The 23,999-nt window shown below is 34.0% G+C and overlaps 1 protein-coding gene across 2 annotated transcripts; it reads left to right on the top strand.

Annotated features, from left to right (window-relative positions):
• The first annotated feature begins 345 nt into the window (after positions 1-345).
• LOC128998751 (ras and EF-hand domain-containing protein homolog) lies at positions 346-23,827 on the top strand. 2 transcript variants are annotated; one of them, XM_054425086.1, is made up of 14 exons: positions 346-379; positions 4,269-4,654; positions 6,788-6,940; positions 7,813-7,999; positions 9,434-9,624; positions 10,445-10,513; positions 13,165-13,296; positions 14,894-14,985; positions 18,373-18,473; positions 19,174-19,381; positions 20,059-20,130; positions 20,594-20,718; positions 21,622-21,818; positions 23,093-23,827. In XM_054425086.1, exons 2-14 carry the CDS (start codon positions 4,278-4,280, stop codon positions 23,175-23,177), a joined length of 1,989 nt encoding a protein of 662 aa, XP_054281061.1. In that variant the 5' UTR covers positions 346-379; positions 4,269-4,277; the 3' UTR covers positions 23,178-23,827. The 2 variants fall into 2 exon arrangements, with proteins under 2 accessions (XP_054281061.1, XP_054281060.1); XM_054425085.1 differs by lacking the exon at positions 346-379 and adding an exon at positions 2,069-2,263.
• Positions 23,828-23,999: the final 172 nt, after the last annotated feature.

Raw genomic sequence — 23,999 nt, forward strand, 5'->3', positions numbered from 1 at the left:
TTGCGCACATTATATGCACCTAACCACTGCAAGTGACGTAGACATGTGCCAAGTCAGGTTGCGCACACTATATGCACCTAACCACCGCAAGTGACGTAGACATGTGCCAAGTCAGGTTGCGCACACTATATGCACCTAACCACCGCAAGTGACGTAGACATGTGCCAACTCATGCTACGCGCACTATATGCACCTAACCACCGCAAGTGACGTAGACATGTGCCAAGTCAGGTTGCGCACACTATATGCACCTAACCACCGCAAGTGACGTAGACAGACGTGAGTTGTAAGGCCGTGTACATGTTACGCTAGTGCTTGTGTGCTTTAGTCATGCTCGTGCGCTGTTGTAGTTGACACAACATTTCAGCAGACTGCAGATGTGAGTAGAATAAGAGACCACCATATTCATACATAACCTGCAATTCCTTTTAATAATTAAATTTACTTTTTCTTTTCACGCGTTTAAGTGTATGCAATATAGAATTTGGTCCTTTATAGCATGTTATTGTTATAAAGATTTGAGATGGCCACAAGTTATGATAATAAATGCGCTTGATACATTTAGTATCCTATAACAATGCATAATTATTATTATTGAAACATTGATGTTTTATGAGTTTTTAAAATAAGAGTGTGTTTACCAATTTAATCGCAGAATGGACAGTAGATGCCAAAGAATTTCTAAAATGCTGCACGTGTAAAAATAAGTAAGAGAACACCGGAAAGCATTTGGAAACACAACAATTTAGGGGAAGAATATTTTATTTCTGTAGTAACCTTAGGTAGTACTTTACTTACAACTTTTTTTCTTAGGTCGAGACCGTCAAAGACTTATGAACACGTGATTTAAGATGTTTTGTTTACTGTAATGTCTGTTAATGATATGACATAAACAGCAGTCTCATAATCAGCGATACCCCCCCCTTCCCATTCTTCCAGCGGGGTTTTTGATAAATGTCACTCGTAAATAGTTGTTTGTATAAATTCGTTTTAATCAGGTCCTTTGGTTATCAGGCTTTACAACAAAGAGACAATACTGCAAGCTTGTTTAAGTTGGCCAATGTAAAAACGACTGTTCATAAATGTGAACTAATTAAAGAGTAGTCAAACTTCAGCTATCTACCTCAATTTGGTTTCAGCTGGTTACATATTTAACCATCGTCAACAGACTAGATCTAGGTCCAGCATCTCTGAGTCGGGTTCGGGCAAAACTTCTTTCATTCAGTTTGTTTAGTCAAATTTCAATAAGGGTAAGGGTAAAGGGTTTCAGATTCAAAGATAGTATTCATTTGTTTTTCATCTCGTCAGTGAGCCTAAATGAACCCACAACTCAAATTTTGTTAGTGAATAACCCCTAGTGATTGGTGGGTTTAGGACCCGTGCCTCTTGGACGTAAGACCCAAATAACCACCTAAAGAGTGGATAAACCTAATTATTGGACTTATAGGTAGGCTACATAGTTTATTTGAACACACTACAACTCAAAGTGTGGATTTTATGAAACTTTGTACAAACGTCCTTTAAACCTTCGCATATTTCGATTAGTTCAAAAACCATTGAAAGGTTGACATTTCTGTTGACCTAAAAACAGTTAAACTACTGAATGGCTCTTTAAATAATTTGCCTAATTTCTTGTTGCATTAATATTCAGATTCCTAGTTATTCTCTCCCATTTTTCGATATTATAAAATAAAATAGGACATTGAGAAATATGCCCAGCCGTACTATTTTGTTGTGACAAATACAGTTAAAAGGTGTAGGCCTGTAACTAATTGAGAATAATGTTAGACACATTTCTTTCTAAAAGTGATCGCATCGTGTATTTTAAAGTTATTGAAACAACAAACGTTTATAATTTCACGAATAATCAATTAACGAAGATAACTTTTATAAATTACCAGACTTCAACAATAGAATCTCCGACACGGTGATTAATTTACGTTTAACAATAGACACTATAAACTGCATGTCTAGGTCTAGCAAAGCACTGTCGGGAATTGTATGACTTTTAGACGTTTTCGTGTAAATTGTCTGGACTCTTTTCTTACAAAAATTTGGTTCTAAGTTTGTTTGTGATAGGTACTCGATCTTGTGATTTTGCACACTTACTTGAAGTTATAGTTTCCGTGATAAAAGATGGTTTACTTATTTCCGAGATTAGTTTATAAACTTCCAACTTTTAAAACTGACTTGAGTCTTTACGTGGTCTATGACAATTATTGATTTACAAATAAGGAAACTTTGCTGACCAATAATAGAAATGGTAAGACAAATTAAATAATTTCACCTTCGGAGCTTCAAATGTCTATAAACGTAACGGCAAGTTATTGATAGGAAAAGTGTGAAGACCTTTGCTTGACGTTTTGTTTGTAACACCTTATGATACAAAACCTGATGATTTATGATTATAAACACTTGAGCTATGTCGATGCATCGACGTTTCATGTATTATTGCTACAACATGCTTGTATATCGGTCTCCTAATAATAATGATGACAACAAAGTATTACCTAAACAGTTCCCTGAGGAAATCACGACGATTTCGTTGCTACGGTTTTAACCCATTGGAAAGTGAGTTAAAAGTGTGTTAGGACTTTTGTGATCACATAGTGACCTTGGGGTGGATTTAATTTGTCGAAAAACTCGAACCCTCCGAAATTACTCTGACGAGTGGGTCGCAACACATGTTGTACTAGTTCAAGGCCACCTGCCAAACACCATATTTCTCTATTGTGCCTTCAACGTCATGTATTTGTTTATTTTAGATAGAGTCCCCGTCACCATCACCTCATAGAGTGTAGGAAAGGGCATCTCTCACGGGGAATATTACAATTTTAATTTTTAACTTTGTTCCCTACATTTAAGATTTTGGATTTTAAAGTAAATGTGTGTAGTTTTTAAACAATTTAAATTTAACTTTTGGAAAATGGCAAGGGGTCGGGGACGACTTTTTTCTTTCAACATTTAACATTAAACCCTTGAATGCAAGTTTTTGATTTAAGTAATAACTATCTTTTCATTTTGCAGAGTTAAGAATTTTTTTAACAACCATTTGTATGTTGAAATAATATAGAAATCTGTGTGTCCTAAAAGTAAGTGACAACAAGTTGTAGCCTACAGTTGGTAGATATTCTTTTCGTTAAAACTCTTAAACACTAGTTTCACAACTTTTAATGGATATCTTCGATGGCCTAAGGGATTTTACTGCGAAGGGGGGGGGAAGGGGGGAGTCATACTAGATAGTTAAGGTTGTTTGTTGGAATAGTTTCATCAAGGTTTCAAGTAATGATTGTATGAAATTTTGGTTAGAGTTATGTGGAGGTGTTAGTTCAAAACCCTACCAAAATCACCAACAACTTTGGGCCAAATGTTGATACGTCCCACAATACCCTATACTAGTAGATAGCAAAATGTTTGTACCTTAGGCACCGTTTACTTGTACTGTATTGTGTTCCTGTGATTGTAACACATCCCTATGAAGCTGTTGGTGTAGTTGTGATTTTTGTTTGAATTTAATTTAATAACTAATTCCAAACAGTTTACAATTTTAGATCTATAATAATAATAATAATGTCTTTACATTGCTCTTTTGACAACCAAAGATTGTATAGCAAATGTCAATCAATACAATAAATACAATAATTAAAATACAATGGTCATTTACTTATAATATATACATATATATGCAAAACAAAATGAATCAATAAACTATAAATCAATAACAATTATTTAATAAACAATGACTAAAAACAAACTAAACCCCCGGGGAAGAAAACTTTGTAATCATAATTCAACTCCAAAGGTATTTTGTGAACTCGTCCACCTCGTAGATTACCAGATTCGTCAACTCTCGCTAGTTTTAAACAAATGGGAACTCTCTAGGCTTTTTAGTTTCTCAGGAAACACGTTAAAGAACTTGACACCTATTTGAAAAGGGAGTGTTGCAAACGCAGCTGTGCGGTGTTGGACAAAGCTAAAATCGTCCCTTGCTGTTGTCCCTTAGTTGTGTCTTGAAGGTAATCTAAATTACCTTAAAACTAACTATAGACTGTAGTAAGTTGTTTTATTGGTTAAAACAAATTTATTCTCTCAGATTTGGGAGAGTTAATCTTTTAAATCACTCTGCCTCCTTTAGGCGATGAACTAACTGTCTCTTTTGAACTATCCTTTTTCCACCAACACCATATTCTGTATACCTTATGCCTCAAATCCTAAGCCTTATGTCTCCTTAATTTTAAACAATCCTTTATTACTCGAGGTTTTTGTAGTGGCAAGGAATGTCCTCCAACCAGTTGGAGAGCCTCTTCAAAGCATGTGACAAGACAGGAACTGGCAAGATCGGATTGGACGATTTCAGAGAACTCTGCATGGAGTTTGACATATTGGAGGCTGATTGTGTTGCCATCTTCAATGACCTGGACCACGACGGTGATGGACAGATCAGCCTGGAAGACTTTGCATGGGGCTTCCGTGACTTCCTCCGCAGTCCTCAGGCCAGGAAAGGATCTGCGATGGAGTTTGAGACTCTGGTGTGCAAAGGGAAGGCGGAGGCGTTGCAGCTAGTTCAGCGAAGACATTCTGAGGCTCGGAATGCTTGGGCCAACCTAGTGGCTGGGGTCGGAGAACCTGCTGTTAGGAAGTTTCTCAATCAGAGGTTAGTCTAGCTACTCTACTTTGCTACATTGACTTTATGAATAGATTTAGTCTCAAAAACAGCTGTTTGCTGCTGACTCAATTAAAGGGATATCACTGCGTACTACTGTACAATAATGAATATTGCTAGACAGCAGCTGATTATAATTATTTTTTTGTTATTGAACACTTCATACATGGTTTATAAAAACAAATAATTATCTATGTGAGAGCAATTTACACTTAACTTAGTTCTATAGATAAAAATCAGAAAAAAGTTTGATACCGTACTAAGAAGTCAAAACTTTCATGGCAGAGAGTGGTTCCCACTTCAGAGAAGCTGCGAGTGGTCGATTCTTAAGTCCTTAAATTGGGGTGTCTTGTACCTATAACAAAGAGGATAGAAAATAGGTTAGAATAGGGTAGTACGGTGAAAAGTATGTACGTCACACAAATGTGCACCATACTTGTATAGTAATCACGCACACTCGCCCAACACCTATTTTTGGACAAGTAAAGTCGCAATATAAGCTGTGGTCAGCCTGAAGTGTCAGATTATTAACTAACCTCTGCTCTGTTGGAAAGACTCTGGGATTGTTTGTCTCATTTCCTCAGGTCAGGTCAATATGTGACCTAAGCTTTTCAGGCTCGCACAGTTTTTGGCATTCAGTTCTTTGGTTAATCTTGCAGTAACAGAGTTCACTGATTTCAATCAAATCTCCTATTGATTGAAGGTAAACCTGCCCACCCTGTTTTGAATATAAGAACTTAGAAGCGCGATTTCTATCTAACAATGATAGCTTTTAATTAGTAGGGAATATCCATTCTTTGTAATACAGTAGAACTCCAATTTCCGAACTCCAATTAACCGAATCTCCAATTATCCGAATCGCTTATTTCAACAATTTTAAAAACGTAAAGCTACAGTAATAAGTTTTGCAAAATATCAAAGAATTGTTATTAAACACATTTAGCCAATTTTGGACTTTGATGGAACACTATTGACTTAATAACATGTATAGAACACTTGTACTATGAGCATTGTAAACTGTAAAAATGTTCTGATTTAAATTATTATTAATTAAAAGTTCACTTAGTACCGAAAATGAGGATTTTTCTTTAAAATTGTCGGAATTACGGTAAAACTCCGATTATCCGAATTTTTGATTATCCGAATGGGGTCTGGTCCCTATTGATTCGGATAATCGGAGTTCTACTGTAGTTCTTACTAAGTCTTTATCATCAGCACATTCATTTACCCTAAACTATTGCAGTAATTGAAAGATAGTCAATCAATAGTCAATAATGAATAGTCATTATTACATCTTTAAACAATACAATATTGTGATTGATTACCACAAAAAACATTTACACCCTAATAATAGGCTTATATGGTTAAAGGTATTTCAGTACTTTTAGGAAGTGACCACCATAATTGCTATTCAGAATCTCAAATCACCTTGTTTTTTTTTGTAATTTATAAGTGATTCTTGACCCTTCAAAATAGCTAACTCAAGTTGTAAAACAAATCTCTCGTTTTATCCTCATTGGCAGTCACAGTTGAGATATGTTGTACAGAGACAGACTGCAAGGTGCAGATAAGTAGACAAGGTAAGATTCATAAGCAGGGCAAGGTTAGTGTTATCTCACTGGAAGAATGAATGCCTGACATTGGAACTACAATGATAACACTGCTTCAAATTTGCATATCTTGCCCATGGAATGATAATTAAAATTTATCACATTTTATATTGACCGTTAAATTGACTATAGAGGTATCCCTCATCAATTATTTGGTATGTATTTGAATAACTTATTTGTTTCAACAAGATTTGCCTTTTACATCACTATATACTATATAACTATGTACTACTATGTAGCCATATACATCAATTATGGTGAAAAAAAGTTCTCCAAAATTATTTCACATCACTGTGACCAAACTGGAGATTTTGTTATTAAAGTATAGGGAACAGAAAAATTTCACTTAACCAAAACTATACTTGAAAAAACAAAATTTTATAACCATAACCTGTGTGTTACAATTTCAGTACCAGCTAAGTTCAGCAAAAGCTTAATTCATGAAGCTACGCTGTTGCAGTTTGCCATATATATGGTTTCAATCTGGTCGATAGCAGAGTTTTATACTTTTCAGTGGCAGTAAGTTGGCGGATCTTTACACAGAGCTGCGTTCAGTCGAGGCAACCCCACAACTCCTGGCTACGTTCGAAGGTGCCATCAGTTCTCTCATAGATGACGTCAAAACTCTTCATGAGGAGAATAAGAAGTTGGAGGACATGTTCAACAGGTGAAATTTGATGTCACATTGATAAGAAAAAAACTTTTGATTGTTGACTTGGGGAATGCAAAAACACTTTAAAACACCGTATACTGTAGTTTGTTAGGATGGTGAATGGTACTCCCTTGCATTCCCATAGTATTACACAACTAGAGGCCTTAACTATCTAGAATTCAAATAAAATCAAAACTTTGTGAGTTGATGGTTCAGTCAGTAGCGTCAAGGACTTCGGGGTCCAAGGCAGCGATGTCGTGGGTTTGGACCCTGATACCTGTCACTACTTTTTATCAGTACAGTTCACCCTTAAACAGATTCAAGGTCATAGAGTCCACCATCCTCTTAAAAAATCATTATTTAGCTTGAAAACATCAATGACGTAGAGTAAATGCAATCCTGCAAATGTTTTTCAGAGTTGGGGCAGTCTAGTGACAGACATTGGAATTAAGGGATATCAATGTTAAAATATTTCCATTGTAGAATGTTTTGTGACTTTGTTTTGAGATTATTAATTTGTATGAGGTTTTAGAGGAAAGAGACATCCAATACAGGGAAAGTGGTTGCTTTAGAGACCTATCAGTGTTAATTATCTTAAATAGGTGAACATTGGGTTGAGAAGGGCTCCGAACAATTACAATCACAAAGTTATCTAACAGCTAAAAGTTCATCGGTGATTACATTAACACATACCTCAAAAGACAGGTTTTGGGATCTTCACCAAACGAGTTACTACTACACCAGAACTCTGGAGAGACTTTAGTGAACAGCTTTTCTCTCAGCAAACAAATCTATGACCAAAGTGTTAAGCACTGCTTGTTTCAAACTAAGTTTCCAAGTTTCTCTATGTGGTGAAACAACTTAGCATCAATGCGTATTTGTTTCAGAGAGCATGAAAGACATATTGGTCAGCTGAGAAACTTGGAGGAAGAGCTTGATTCTCAAGTAGCAAAAGTTGAAGCAAAAGCAAGAGAAGAGGCTAGGCAAAAATTTGAAGGAGAGAAAAAATCCATTGTGAAGAAAATGGAAACTGAAATAATGGAGCTTCAAACTCATTTAAGGCTTTTTAAAAAGGTAAACTTAACTGTAAACTTAGTACTTAATTCTTAAGAACATTAATTCGCTTATAATATAAGTACGTTATTCTTTAAGATCTAAACCATGAAAATTCAACTGAAGATATACGAGGCATGTTTTTTAAGTAAGTACCGTTTTTAAATTTCTCCGTTCCAGCACTGCGATTGGAATTTTCTACATCTGCGCTGTGTATGGGCATCTATTGGTAAGACCTAGCCGGAAATTCGAGAACAATTGGCGGTGTTTACATCCGGTTTCAGGCATTTAAAATGGTGCCACCAATTGAGACTGCCGCCGACTGTGAAGTGCGCGCTGTAATTAGATTTTTAAGTGCTAAAGGTGTAAAAGCTATTGAATATCATCGACAGATTAGTGAAATGTATGGCAAGAACATTATGAGTGACGGAATAGTACGCAAGTAGGTAAGGGCATTTTGACGGCCCCACCAACGTTCATGATGAGCAACGCACTGGGTACGGGGACAGCAATGACGCCGCCCAGTGCGTTACTCATCATGAACGTTGGTGGGGCCGTATTTAAATGCCCTCATCCACTTGCGTACCATTCCGTCACTCATAATGTCCTCGCCATACATTTCACTAATATGTCGATGATTTTCAATAGCTCTCACACCTTTAGCACTTAAAAATCTAATTACAGCGCGCACTTCATAGTCGGCGGCAGTCTCAATTGGTGGCACCATTTAGAATGCTCGAATCCGGATGTAAACACGGCCGATTGTTCTCTAATTTCCGGCTAGGTCTTATCAATAGATGCCCATACACAGCGCAAATTGTGAAAATTCCAATCACAGTGCCGTAACGGAGAAATTTAAAAACGGTACTTACTTAAAAAAACATGCCTCGTAATTCCAAAGGACCACCAGGAGCGTTATATACCGGTAACTCTTAATGCTTTATATTTGTTATGAATCAGAAACTAATTACATACTGTTAACTTCTTGGCTATTACCTTACATATTAAAACTTAAAAGGATTTTCAATGAATGATAAAATGAAGATATCACTTGGACTTGACATAATCAACATTGATTCAACATTTTCTCCTTCCATAAGTATTCTATATAAATATCCAATTGGACTTAAAGTAAAGAAAAACAGCTTATCCAAATTAATGATTACTTGACACGTTGCCTACCAACTGTCACACTCCTCTGTATGAGTGGTCTCGTGTCATCTGGTGGTGAATATGTTAAGACACTTATTCTATCCCACTTATTTATGACTCTTATTCTATCCTAGTTACTCCATTTTGATAATGTAAACTGTAAGCTCATATTACAAGTTGTGTCTGGTGTTTCCAGATTGCTATCTTGTTGTGAAAAACATAGAAAGTTTATTTTTGTACACTACCTTTTAGTTGGTTTGATGTGAATGCATCTTTCTGAAAAGTTTGCTCTGATCCTCCCAGGTAAACAACGTCCTGACTGAGAGGAAGGAGAAGGACAAAGACAAGGACAGAGATTTGTCTGATGAATCGGAGGAGGAGAGGAGACAGTTGAAGCTGATGTTGGCAGATAAAGAGGCAAACTTGGCCATACTCAGTACTGAGATGGCACAACTACGCACAGAATACGAGGGCAAGTGCATGCAACTGAATAGGTAACTAATCTCTTTAATACTACTTTGGAGAAAGGGACTTCACCCTTAAACCACGGTGGTGAGCTATATAAGGATGGAATAGTACTTTTTATAAAAACTTGATGTCTAGCACAAGCTTTATTCTTAGCAACTAACTGCTGGCTTGTTGGGGTTGGATACAAGCGTGAGAGAAAATACAGGCACTACACAGATGAAATATTAGTTTAATTAAAGAATGTTCTCTTACAGCTTCTTCTATGTATATTCCATGTTAAATATTATTATAGCTACACTTTTATGCTTGTAAATTTTTTTAGATAGTTTTGTTTAGCTATTGCCACATCTTTTAAAGAATGGTTAGTGTGGAAACAAGTCAGTTCACAAACTTACGCACATATTTTGTTGCTGGGGAATTGTTTAATAAGGAATTTTAAAGTTTGTAATGTTTTAATGATTAGTATCAATATGTTTGTTTATATATTTAAACCTACATGACACCTAGATGTCTTAACAAACTTTCAATTTTATTTTAAACAAATAAACAATGTATAACTGTAGATATATTAAAAAAATACATTGTTGAATCTTAATTACCATAATTAACTGCATACTGCGATTACACCATCTTTCATTTCTTAAAATAAAATGCCTCTAAACAATGTTGCCTTAAGAAAAGACTCAATCAGTTCATCCAAATATTGGAAACAATACATCATCATTGGTGGCGAGAAAAACTCAGAAGAATTATCAAAATTAACATATTTTATTTAAATGTATTACTTTCATCGATAAACAGATTTTCAGTCGAGCGAGTGATTAAGTAATTACTGTTGTTCTACAGTCAACACGCCACACTTTGCCAGTACCAGAACCAAACCGACCAGATCCACCAGAAACTACGCATGCTGCAGTGAGTCAAAACAAATTACTTCTATTTTTTTATTATGTTTTGGTGCTACTAAGGATATAATCAAATACATATGATAAAAGTACTCAATATTTCCACATTTATACAGTAAATATTTACACAACATCTATACTCATTGGTGAAACTTTCATTGGCTATAGATTTCACCAATCACACTAGTCATCAAACACTATCAGAGACTGTGACAATCTCCATTGGAAGATGTAATAATATTTTTCTTCCTACCACTGCATGGAAATGATCACATTTCACATCTGTAAACAGTACGCAAAATAGCTCATTTCCACTCTAGAGCAGGAATGGATTATTTGCGCCCGCTAATCAGCTGATTTTACAATTGTTGGCGTTCCTACACCAACCACAGCCGCGGATCCGGTACATTAACGACCGGTAAGCAAATAACATAACCTAAAAAATAAACGTAAAAATAATCTAAATGACATTTTTTATAGGCTTCAACTAAAAAGTTTATTGTTGTGTTATGATGAGTAATTATGGTGGTGGAAAAATCTTGTGTGTATTACGAACACAGTCATTGCCGCTCTCAAAATGTATATGACACAGTTCTCGAGCGGCAGAGATGTAATTTGCGCACACTTAATACACAAAATAGTTATTTCAGTTTCAAATAACAATTAAACTCATATAATACTCAATTTTGAGAAGTTTTTTTCAGTTTGTTTATGTAAACCTTTGTTAGTTCAGCAATGTAATTGAATCAATAAAATTTGTTTTTAAAGATATGGTACCTGCTATATTTATAGTTTAGATAATAAAAAATCTATAATATTCTGTAAGTACATCTGTTATTGAGTTGATTGCCGTTATAGTACAGCTGATCGCAATATACAAATAACCTTCAAACCAACACACAGACTCAATGAATTTATGTTGCCACATTTGTTTACTTTTATTAAACACTAGGTAAACTTACATACTGTGCTCTTTGCAACTGTGTGAAAAATTATGAATAATAAATCATTAAAAGATTGAATAATGGTCAAATATACTATCATCTATAAATTCTATTAACTGTTACTGGATGCTTGTAATAATTTTATTTATTGCACTATGGAGATATTATGGAGCAAGTTGTTTTGGAGTGTGTTGAAATATTTTTCAAGCGCTCATGTAAAGCCACTTTTCTGTTTAACCATAAAATGAATAGTTCAGTAAAACCTCAGATTGAAGAGTAGATCTACCGTCTAATCCCTTTAATGTAAGCCGAAACTTAGGTTTTATTCTTAAATTGCTACAGCAAATTTATTTTACTTGTTTTGCATTTTATTTTGTACAACAGTTTTTTTTTTATCTTTGTGGTTTATTGTAAATGATAATTATACAATTTAAAGACAAATCTGGTAATGGAAACAGATGTTGTGGTGGTCTGCAGTTGTGTTTCATAGATGAGTTTTAATATTGGCGAGTAACTTTTACTTACGCATTTTTCCGCTTTTATACAAGTTCTTGTTTGATTAAGATAGCCTTCCTCAGAAAATGCAAAACTGAGCAGAGCCTTATTTTAGGGGACATTTTGCTTTCTGTAATGTGGAAAACTTTTAGTTGCCCTAATAGCTTATATGTAAGCAATTTCAGTCTCCAACGCAAATTTCACCATTCCTCTTAAAAGAAAATATATTTTATACTTTTAGCAAATTTCTCATATGGGGAATAAGCTATTACCGTAGGTCTTATGGTAAGACCTAGACCCGGGATTGATTTACTTTTTCGTTTTGAGGTCCCCAGAGGCCAAAAACACCATCCGTTCAAATTAATATATATACAGCATATACATATATGTGTCCGTTAGCGCGATAACTCGAGCAAAAATTATCCGATTTTGATGAAATTTGGTACAAACGTGTAAACCTACGTTTTTTCGAATGATTTCGCGAACCAGCATGATCGGACTATGAGAATGTGGGTTTATGGGGAGTTTTATGGGGTAAAAATATATTTTTCCCATTTTTGACTCTTAAAACACAAAATTTCATAATTTCTATCCAAACCATTTTGTAGAGCTTAAAAAAAAACTTTGTACATTGATGCGTTGTTGTATGCCCAACGGTTACCGAGATAATTAAAAAAATATTTTAATTTATAATTCCCATGTCATTCTTATGGAGAATAAATAAACTGTTGTAGTTTGCTTGTTTATGGATAACTAAATTTGGAAATTTGGTATATTTCATACTAAGCTATCAAAATTGCAATAAAAAAACACACCTCAATATCTTCCCTGTAGCAGTAAACCTAAGTACTTACTAAAATTAATATTATTTAATTAGGAAATAAATCTGACAATTTTTAAGGAATATTTTAGTAGAAATTCAGCCAGGTAAATGGAAATTCGCTTAGTCTGCAGGTTTGCTGTGGAGGGGGTATTAATTCTTCTATCCGCTTAAACTTAAAATTTATTAAAATCCATTCTTATTCTTAAGTAAGAAAGCCAAATTTGCTCAAGAGACAGGATATTAAGAAAGCTGTATTTAGCTTTGAAACATACCTATAGATTTATGTCGTTATATAGAATTATGTAAGTTGTTATTAACCAATAATGAAAGACGTCATGTTAAACTTGAGTCTACGTTATTTGTATTGTCATTAGAAAAAATTATTATCTGTAATTGCAGGAGAGCCAACAATAAGCTGCAAGATACCAACGACAGTCTTCTGATGATCATGGATACGGGAGGTCGTTCCCCAGCATGCTACAGCCCTGCCTCCTCCATAGACTCAGACGATCATCTCCGGAAACCAAAATGGTACTAACAATAGGACTACCTTGAAACAAGTAGAACATGATAAATGCAACTAACCTTGTTAACAAGTTTTAATGTATTGTATACATAATGGTTTAAATACTTTTTACTGCCAGAGGTTAGGTTTTTGTAGGAAAAAGCACTTGGGTTAGGGATACATTAACACGTTCCCTGCGGCACCTCAAATGGCGGGCGTATCCCCAGTGCGGCGCAGCCCTCAGCGTCGAACAAACCCGATTGCCGCGTGTGATTGGCTTTCCAATTTTGGTCTGACGTATAGCAAATAACGTGCGGGGATGTCCTGCTTTACAACGAGAGTCGACGTAGTTCGCTAAACACCCACAGATAGCAGCACTGCTTGGAACGTAGCCGGTCCCATTGTAATTGAATTGCCAAATGGAGGGAAAAAGACGGGACAAAAAGTTGATTTTTGAGATTGCCTGACGGGGATTTTACGGGGAAATGTACTACCAACCTACACCACAACAAAATGCAAGTCAGATACTACACGCTAACGTGGTATAGGTCAACTTTCGGCCGACGCTAGAGCAAAAACGAAGATATACAAAAGGCATTGTCGACCATTCCCGATGGGGTACGGACGCACCGGACGGGGGCCAAGCACCGTACCCGATCGGGAACGGCCGCACTCTACATGTTAAGGAAAAAGGAATGGAGTTTAACTTACCTAAGAAAAGAGTACCAGGCAGTTGAAAACACTAAGAATGTTCACATCTCAATGATGATATTTCGCCCCTAAAACGGGCTTCTTCAGAAGAGAGAGGTAGAAAAGCTTCTTTTCTCATTCTAATTTTTCCTTCTGAAGATACTTAGCGGCAAAATATTAGTTACCGTATTGTAAGTTATTGAATTGTAAACTTACTTTCTGGTTTTGACTACCAGATACTCCTTATGTAATTTAAAATCCATTACTTTGTTGTGAATCCGTCAAAGTCTAGATTACCGATTTTGACTCTCAAAGGGAGTCTTTGTCATGACACAAGTTGTCATTTATTCATTTAGAATACATCAGCTTTTAATATAACAATAAAACAAAAAAATACAAACAACAACAAAAAACAAAACTTAAATATTTGGCGAAGTATTTAAAACAATTATGAAGATGTGCGGAGATTGGTTTTGACTGCTCTGAGGCACTGTGAGACACTGGAATCTTACTGATTTTGTTTAGATTCTTAAGTACTTAAATGGATTAAAATTAATATTTTCGACTGACACTCCTTTGTGGATCGCACCTCAAAATACTCTTTTTTTCAAATGCCCCATTTTTCTCATGAGTTGTGAAAGGCCTTGACAGCTCTTAAGTGAATTTGTATGTTTAAGATGACATTTTAGCTTTAAAAGTGGTATATGCTATATGAATAAAAAAAATGTATAGTTAATTTAACGTTAAGTGAACATGTCATTGAATAACCCATAAAATATTTGTTTACGCCAAATAATTTCTTTTCATGTTCAGAAAATATCAACACTTGTTCCACAAAAAATATAGTTTAAAATCAGTCAAAATAAGATGCTTAGAATAAATCAGTACTTGATTTCTAGTTTCAATTTGTTTATACTGCACTTTCTGTTCAAGGGCCATAATGGATCATAGGACTCCCTCCCCACATAGCCAAGTCGGGGACAGCAACTACTTCATACCAGTTCCTGAATATACTGTTGAATATGGTAGGTGCAAAGTTAACACCTGATATATGTTTACATTAAATGTCACAATCTGAACTAACAATATGAGGAACAATTTAATCATTTGACAAACTAACTTAAGTTGTGAAAAGTATTCATTCAATGGATTTCCTTAGAGGCTGGATGAACCAAAAAGAAGTTGTCACTATATAATAAAATTAGCCCTTTGGCAATCCTGTTGTCTCTCTCCTTGTTCCCTCCTTACTCCCATAATCATCTTGGTGTCATCTCTCTTAATACTTGGAGCCTAGATTCAAATTCAAATTCAAATTCAAATAGTTTATTGCCATTAAGTATACATGTCATACAATAGGCCAGGTCAATGGAGATAATATACAATTCAAAGTACAATGTACAGAGTCAAGTGTAAATAGATGAACATGCTATACTAATAAACTAATAATACTGGGTTTTTGTACAAAAGTATTTGAGATGTATTGATAATGATGATAATAATACTGTTTATAGTTAAGCAAACAAGTTGGGTAAGTGCCTATAACAAAATAATTAAGGCTAAAATTGGCAGTAAGATACAGCTTAAAACTAAATAACAATAAATTTTTAAATAAAGTTCACAGAAATAACATTATTATGAAAGACTATTATATCACAGTTCATGAAACCATTATTACATACTTTAGAAACAATACCCTACTTAAAAATTAGAATTTTACAGAAAATCATCATGTTTGAAAGATAAAAATTCCTCGATAGAGTAGATAACCTTTCTGTTCAAAAAATCGGTCAATACATTTTTCAGTGACTTAATAGGCAAGTTGCGTACATTTTCAGGGAGGGCATTGAAAAGTTTAAGTTGTAAATATTTATAGCTGCGCTGTGTTGAGGCCAGTCTTAATGATGGTAACTCCAAATTATTCCTTAGTCTGGTGTAATGATTGTGAGTTAATGAGCGAGATGAGAATTGTTCAATATTTGTTTTTACAAAAATGATATTCCGCAAAATGTACACACTTGGTAAAGTAAGAATTTTGTATTCAGGAAAAAAGGTCTTACAACTAACTCTACTTTTTATGCCAGCTAGGATACGGATTGCTTTTTTCTGTTTTTTAAAAACGTTAACTGCCCCACTACTACTGCCCCACAAAATTACCCCATAAACTAAGTGACAATGAAAGAATGCATAATAAACATTAATTAACATACTTAAACTAACATGATTTTTCAACCTCCTGAGCAGAAACAAAGAGTTACTTAACCTTGCAACAACCATTTCAGTATGACTACGCCAAGATAACTTACAGTCTAATATGATTCCTAGCAGTTTAGCATTTGATACTTCAGATACAAGATTTGTCTGTGAAAAAATAATTGAAACAGTTTTGTCATTGTTTGCTGAAAATTTATTTGCCTTAAACCAACTATCGGCTGCTATTTTCATCTCCTCAGTTTTAATTTTTACCTCTTGCAAAGATTTGCTTGAGACTATTAAGGAGGTGTCATCTGCATACAGTACTGATTTTGAAGGAAGATTAGATGGAAGATCATTTATTGCAATTAAAAACAAAAAAGGGGCCAAGTACAGAACCCTGGGGTACTCCTGCTGTGACTTCTTTCCACTGAGAGGTTTTATTGTTGGCTGATACCATCTGATATCTATTTCCTAAATATGATTTAAATAGATCTAAAGTTTTATCTTTTACACCATAGTAACTTAACTTATCAATCAACAGGCTATGAGAAACACAATCAAATACTTTACTTAAATCTACTAAAGTTAACTCTAAAAAAGCGTGTGATTCAAAAGCATTCAGAATGTCATCAACAACTGACTTACAAGCATCGATAGTTGATAAACCGGCTCTGAAGCCAAACTGGGAGTTGCTTAGAAAATTATGATTACTAAAAAAGGCACTTATTTGGTTATAAATACAACACTCTAGCAAATACCGGGACAAGCGCAATCGGTCTGTAATTTGATGGACATGAAGTGTCGCCTTTCTTGTGAATAGGCACAACTTTTGTAAGCTTAAGATTATTTGGAAAAACACCATTTTGTAAAACTAAATTGATAATGAATGTCAGAGGAGGAACAAGAGCATACTTGAGTTTTTTTACAATGTTTGTTGTTAAACCATAACAATCCTTGCTGGTGGAGTTTTTCAGATTATTGATGATTAAGTCTATATCTTGTGGAAATACATGCTCCCACATGAAGTTAAGATTTTCAGTATAACATTGCTTTGGATGATTATTAAGTAAATCAAAAGAACTAGGCCTATTTGAGTTGCAGAGTGCATTGTTGTTTGAACCATCAAAATTTGCTACATTGACAAAAAAGTCATTGAAGTTGTCAACATCTATAATAGGGTTGGATTTATTTTTATTAAAACTACCAGATTCAGACTTTATAATATTCCAGGCCTCCTTACTTTTGTTATCACAAGTATTGAGTTTATGGTCATTAAACTTCAGCTTTGCCTCTTTGATTTTGCTTTTGTACATTTTTTTGCACCTAACATAAAACTCTCTATTCTATTTATATCACCTTCTACCATTAATCTGTTGTGAAAAATTGTCAAAAACTCCCTTATCTTTGCAAGTTCAGGTGTAAACCATTTATTTTTATTTTTCTTAGGTCTAGAGTGGATTTTACTGGATTTAATTTTTTTTACAGGACAGAACTCATTGAATTGACAAAGAACTACATTTAAAAAATAATCAAAGGCCTCGTTAACATCATTAATACAAAACAAGTCACTCCAGTCAGTGTTCAATAAACATACATTTAACCTACATAAACTATCATTAGTTACTTTACGAATTTCTATGAGATCATTATTTTGACTAGATCTAGCATTAACAAAGCCATCTAAAATATTCATATTAAGTGAAAAGTGGTCAGAAATTTTATAAGGAACCAAGTCTTGAAGATGTGAGTAGACTCGGAGTTTTGAAACCTTCCCTCCAAGCTTTAATTAATTATCTATTCCTATTTTATCTATTTATAAGAAGGATCTAGCTAAGTTGAGTGAGCAATACATCTGTTATAGAAACGTTGCACAGCGACCAAAGATGAGGCTATTGAAATCATCAGTCTTTAGAGAAAATCTTCCTAACACTACAACCATCCATCTCCAAGCTTCAATCTGGCCAAGAGTAGGGACTTGATTGATCTTTAACTATTTTAATGCCTCAGAGAGACAAAAGGGAACAAAGTTGCAAGGGATGTTGTATAGCCAATTAAACTGGCCAAATATTGTATCAACTATACCTTTTCTTTTAAACCAGTCTAGAGCCTAACAGAGAAACAATTAATAATCCTCTACCAAGATAGCTTTGTATCCTCACCAGATTTTGACAGTTATATTTAAAATGATAAACTCATGATGAAAATTGTACATGATTTAGCTGACAGTGGCCGTTCTACCCTACGAGAACAAATGGATTACGATTTGGACAGCCACTCTTACCTCGAACAAAGCCGTAACAGCGAAGGAGAATATCACAATGTAAGTAGAGTTTGTCAGAACACACAAAAATATGTTGGTATTTAACAAAAAATAATAACTTCGTGGCTAGGTTTCTAAAGGCACATATTGTTGATTCATCGTCTTAAGACGACGACCATGTCAAAATAAATTAAACACTTTCTTCACCAACATTTTGGCCTGGATGTAGAATGCCATCTTCAGGGCGACTTGAGCTCTGCACAGTTGATGTATCGAATAACTTTGACACGGTTGTTGTCCGAAGACGATAAAATCTTTAAACATAATAACACTGCTACTACTGGACTTAATGAAATGTTTAGATTAACCTTTTCAAATTTAGGTAAAACTCTGATAAACTAGTTTGTAATGAAAAGTTTAGTATGGTTAAAAATGGTTTGATTTTCCAAACTTCTCTCAAAGTCCCTAGTTACCTTACCTTACTGTTCGGTTTTGTGATATTTAGTTGAGTGTAGTGTTTGGTTTGGAAACAGTATTATAAATAAGTAATTTTAATGATTATTTCTTTATTTTAGTTTTGTTACCTTGGTTTTTGGATGATTTCCCTCAAGTTTCTTGAATGCTATCAACAAAAAATTCACAGATTGTGTCTTATTATATGGTGATATGGTTATATGGTGTCTTATTTTAAGATAAAATGTATCAATGTTTAGCAGAATCGTATATATTAACTCTCTCCTCTTTTTGTACACACTTCCAGATAAGTTTAGAGGAGCAGAATATCACTGCAACATCCACCAATAAACTCGTGGACAGCTTGGGAAGTGGGTTCTGTGACCTAGAACCGACCGGACCTCCAGATAGAACCTACAAGATCGTATTTGCTGGTGATGCTGCGGTCGGCAAAAGCTGCTTCATTCACAGATTCTCCAAGGGTATCTTTGCTGTGAACCTGGGCTCCACTTTAGGTAAATTTATCTTTAACCTTCAATAAGTTATGCATAGAAGTTTTTATCTATATTTGTAGTAGTTGAATTGTCTATTTTTTTGTGGTGTAATCCTACAAAAACACTTGGGGTTTAAGTATTTTATCAAAAAATAATCCACCTCGGGGATAAATCATTGTATCTTTTATTTCAAAAGTTAAACTATTATTTAAAATTTGTAGAGCTACATCACATAACAAATTATAGCCTATACATATCAACAATTATATTTGAAACCTATACTATGACGCAACTACCAAAGCAGATAAATAATTGTTGGAATTAAGTGTATCATTCGAGAAATCCTTAAATTCAATGGCATCTAATAGTTCATTCTTTCAGCCTGCATGACTATATGCCAGACACAGTTTTCAATGTTACACAGTTTTTTGTATATTTTCAATTTCATTATTGTTTTGGATAAAAAGAGTTAAGGTTTCATCAAGCCTATTGTCAAGTTTCGTACAATTTTTGTTTTTGAAGGATGGTGATCAGTGAATGAGCGAGTTTGAGTTAAGTATTATAACATTATTGTAGTGGATGAAGCATTAATGTGCTTCTTGTTTGTACAATAGAGCACCGTGCAAGTGTGTGTTCAAACAGGTGTTGCTTCCCTATACACAGATTAAAAGTCGAATAAACTGTTATTCGTTTTCCAGGTGTGGATTTCCAAGTGAAGACCATCAGGATTGACATGAAGAACATTACTCTGCAGCTCTGGGATACAGCTGGTAAAATAATACATGTTTCAACCTGCTTGGTTTGGATAATATCTTTTGAAATTGATCATGTATTAAAAAGTTATTTGCAGGGCTAAATAAAGGTGACGTTGGAGTCGAACAATTCTAATAAATTGTTTACAGTCAACTAGATATCAGTGAGGGTTTTTTTCTGTAGTGTAATTTTTAAAACTTGTAAAAAATCATGTTGAAACCGTAGCATTGGGCTTATTAGAGTACTAATATTATGCCAGTAGTGTTAAGGACATATTTGAGACATATGAGTGCTGTGGATGGCTCAGGGACTCAATCTGAATACATGTATCTTTTATACTCTAAAACCCTTTTGTGAAACTTAGACTAGACCTAATTGTCTTTACATTTAGTTGTAAGAAATATAATAGAATATTCAGCATGAGCTGACGATTAGTTGTTATGATTTTTTTCAATTCTAAATTAAAACACGTATTTTCAGGCCAAGAAAGGTTTAGATCCATGACGAAGACCTACTTCCGCCGTTCTGACGGGGTAATTCTTATATACGACACAACAAATGAGCGATCCTTCTTGAATGTTCGGCATTGGCTGCAGTCAATAGAGGTGAAAATATGTTACTTTGTCTGCTGATATAAAATAATTTTCCTTCAGTTACCTGACAAAGTGGGCTTTCTCGCACTGATTATAACACGCAAAGTAGCTAGTTTCCTGCATTTACTTACTTTCTGCTCTCATTTTACTTTCCCGTGCTCCAGTATTTAACTAAATGATACCAAATAGTGTGATGGTATTAGACACATAATACATGTATGCTTGAAAAAAAAAATTGGTAACACTACTAAATCAATCAGCTGGTGCAGTGTTTATTTGTCATTCAACGCCTTGGACTTAGAACTAACCTTTGACTATTGATACAACTATTTAACTTAACATATAAACCTGTTGCTACATGTTAACATATACATTACAAACCAAAAATTGTATTCAGATTTTGATTCATTTATGGTATGTTTGTAAAATTTCATTAAATATTTTATTCGCTAATTTGTGAAACAATTTCATTTAGGTTTTGATTTGTTTGTGAGACAATTTTATTTAGGTTTGAGTTTGTTAATTTGTGAAACTGTATGGTAAAATTCAACCTTTATATACATATACAATTACACATTATTTATATGCTTTTTGGTAACTGTAGGAAAAATATAATGTATAAGAGTGCAAAGTATCTTTGCTGCATTTGAGAGGCGGCTCATGAAATTTTCTCGAGTGCAGCAAAATACCGCTTTGGACACTAGTTACAAAAATAATTATAACTGTACAGTACAAAAAATGTTTGCGGATGTAATTTAATTTAAAGACAATTACAAAGTAATGAGGTGGTCAAAGGGTATAATTTACTTTTACTAAAAGCATTTTTATTCTTACACAATACCGTTTATCTGTTTTACTAAACTTACTGTTCCGAATTTAACAGATTTTGTAACCTATACATTAACATTTCATTAGGATTGTTCAACAAAGAAAATTCCTATTTACTTATGCGGAAACAAAGTGGATCTTCGAGAGGAGGCAAAATTGAAAGGAATTACTTGCGTCTCTACAGAACAAGGACAGCGGATGGCAAAGGAAAATGGAGCCATCTTCTATGAAACCAGCTCAAAGACTGGACACAACATCACCAATGTCATCGTATCAATTTCAAGGTACGGTAAATAAATTTCAGGTAAATTACCTTTTTCTGTTCCGTGTTTTCTCGAGTAAGATGTTTGTGTATCATCCAATACATTTCACCAGTTTGTGTGGTAACTTCAAGGAGTGTTCTTAAGCTATATTTGTATCACTAACTGTTTTCAACATATTTAAAAATATTTACGTATGTCAGTGGCATAGTATCGGCTCGAATGACACGACAACACCTTGAAATAAATAATACACATAGTCTAAAATAAAAAGACAACACCAGCTCTACGATTTCTAAATTAACTTACATCATTGAAACCAATAAAAAAACCTGCAACACTACAGAGATCAATGAAAAAATACCTCCCCCTCACTTCATTGAGTGTGCGTGTGTAATTATTTGTAAATAAATAAATAAATATTATATACATACATATATACAAATATACATATATACATATATATATATATATATATATATATAGACAATAGTGTTAGTGGTGTGATACACAAACATCTTGCTCAAGAACACACGCAACAAAAAGGTAATTAATATAATTCAAGTTCTTTAACTTGGGATAAGCAAAAACTTTATAGTGTCTTAAAACTGTGGTCAGAGTTTCAGAAATACATTAAGATGAGAATAAAGCTTAATCTTCTTTTTTAAAGCATTAAACATATGACTGTATATATGAATAATTTGTTATCATAAAAACCATGTAGGTCTACAATTTTCTAATTTATGTAATTACAATAATTTTATATAACTATTTCAGTGCTGCAACTTATTTTCCCTGAGAAACTGAAGATTTAAAAATCTTTGCCACCGAGACTGATATTCGAATATACAATAGGTTACGTACCCTGTTCCTGAGTTCTGTCGTGTCCGCCGTGTAACCTGCGTCGGTTTGTCCCGTATTCAATGTGGCCGGCCTATCGTATTAAATGTATTTGTAACTTTTGTTTTTTAAATGTGTAAATTTTATGTGTCGTCGACCTGCATGTATACATTGATGAAGACTTACGTCGGATTTTGACCATATTCAATATGATGTTTTAAATAAGGATTTGATAATGGGTCTTTGTACCCGAAACTAGTCATCCATAGACTTAAGTTAAGACTGAAGACGGAACAAGGTACGTAACCTATTATAAACTGAAGATTTTTCAGGATATTCTCCGGTGTATATCTTGAAATAAGATGCACTGGGATTTAAATAATTTATTCACTTTAACTCTCACACTGGTTTTGAATTGGAATCTGTCAATGAATCTTTACACAAACGCATATTTTCAGAGACATGCTGACTTTAGAAGATGATGAGGTTCTCTCCTCAGGACTTGTACCTTTAGGCAAGACAGTAGATAAGAAGTGCTGCTGAATGATGATAAACACTTTGGATAGCACACTGACATTGAAAAAGCTTGTATCCTTAATTTTAGTACCATCACAATCATTTACACGGGATGTAGCTTGTAAGACAAGTGCCTATCTAAAGTAAAATATAGTGTTAACACAAAACTCAATGTTTGGAGGAATGGAAAGGGAATCTTTAAGTTGAACCTTATACAGACATAATATCAAAGATATACATAGTTGTACATTATACAAATGCAACAAAAATTCTAATAATTTACTGCTACTGGATTCAAGTGTGAAATCATTATTATTTCACTGTAAATAAAATGTTTAGTCATATTTTTATTTTTAAGAAATCATGTTTTGATTGATTTTGCTTATTTTTGTTGCTTTCATATGGTTTGTTAGTTTATAACGAGCGTTAAGATGAATTTGATCTCACCATAGTTTGCCTATAACTTTACGAGGAACACATAATATATAATAAAGTAAATGTTTCATTGTCAAAATTCACCCCCAATTTCTTTATTGGATTTAAGTTGAAATAAAAATAAGTTTAGATTTAACAATATAATTGTGTATTAATTTAAAAAACAATGTGAGCATTAGACAAAGCTTAGTGTTATGACACAATTTGTAAGGAATAAGTTAAAATAAACATTTGACTTTGAAGTGAATCTTATTACTACACCCAAATTCATACACGTTTTGTTTTTATTTTAGTTTTTCTTTAGAATTTTTTTTAGGTATATAGATTGTCAGTTATTAAATTCATTGATTCATTTGAGACATTTAGGAATTTAATCATACCCAAAGCGGCTTGAAATTAATTAATTATATTGAG

Source organism: Macrosteles quadrilineatus, unplaced genomic scaffold (assembly GCF_028750875.1).
Source record: "Macrosteles quadrilineatus isolate MER2022 unplaced genomic scaffold, UCM_ALF_1.0 Scaffold_7__1_contigs__length_78375512, whole genome shotgun sequence".
Taxonomy (NCBI): Eukaryota; Metazoa; Arthropoda; class Insecta; order Hemiptera; family Cicadellidae; genus Macrosteles; species Macrosteles quadrilineatus.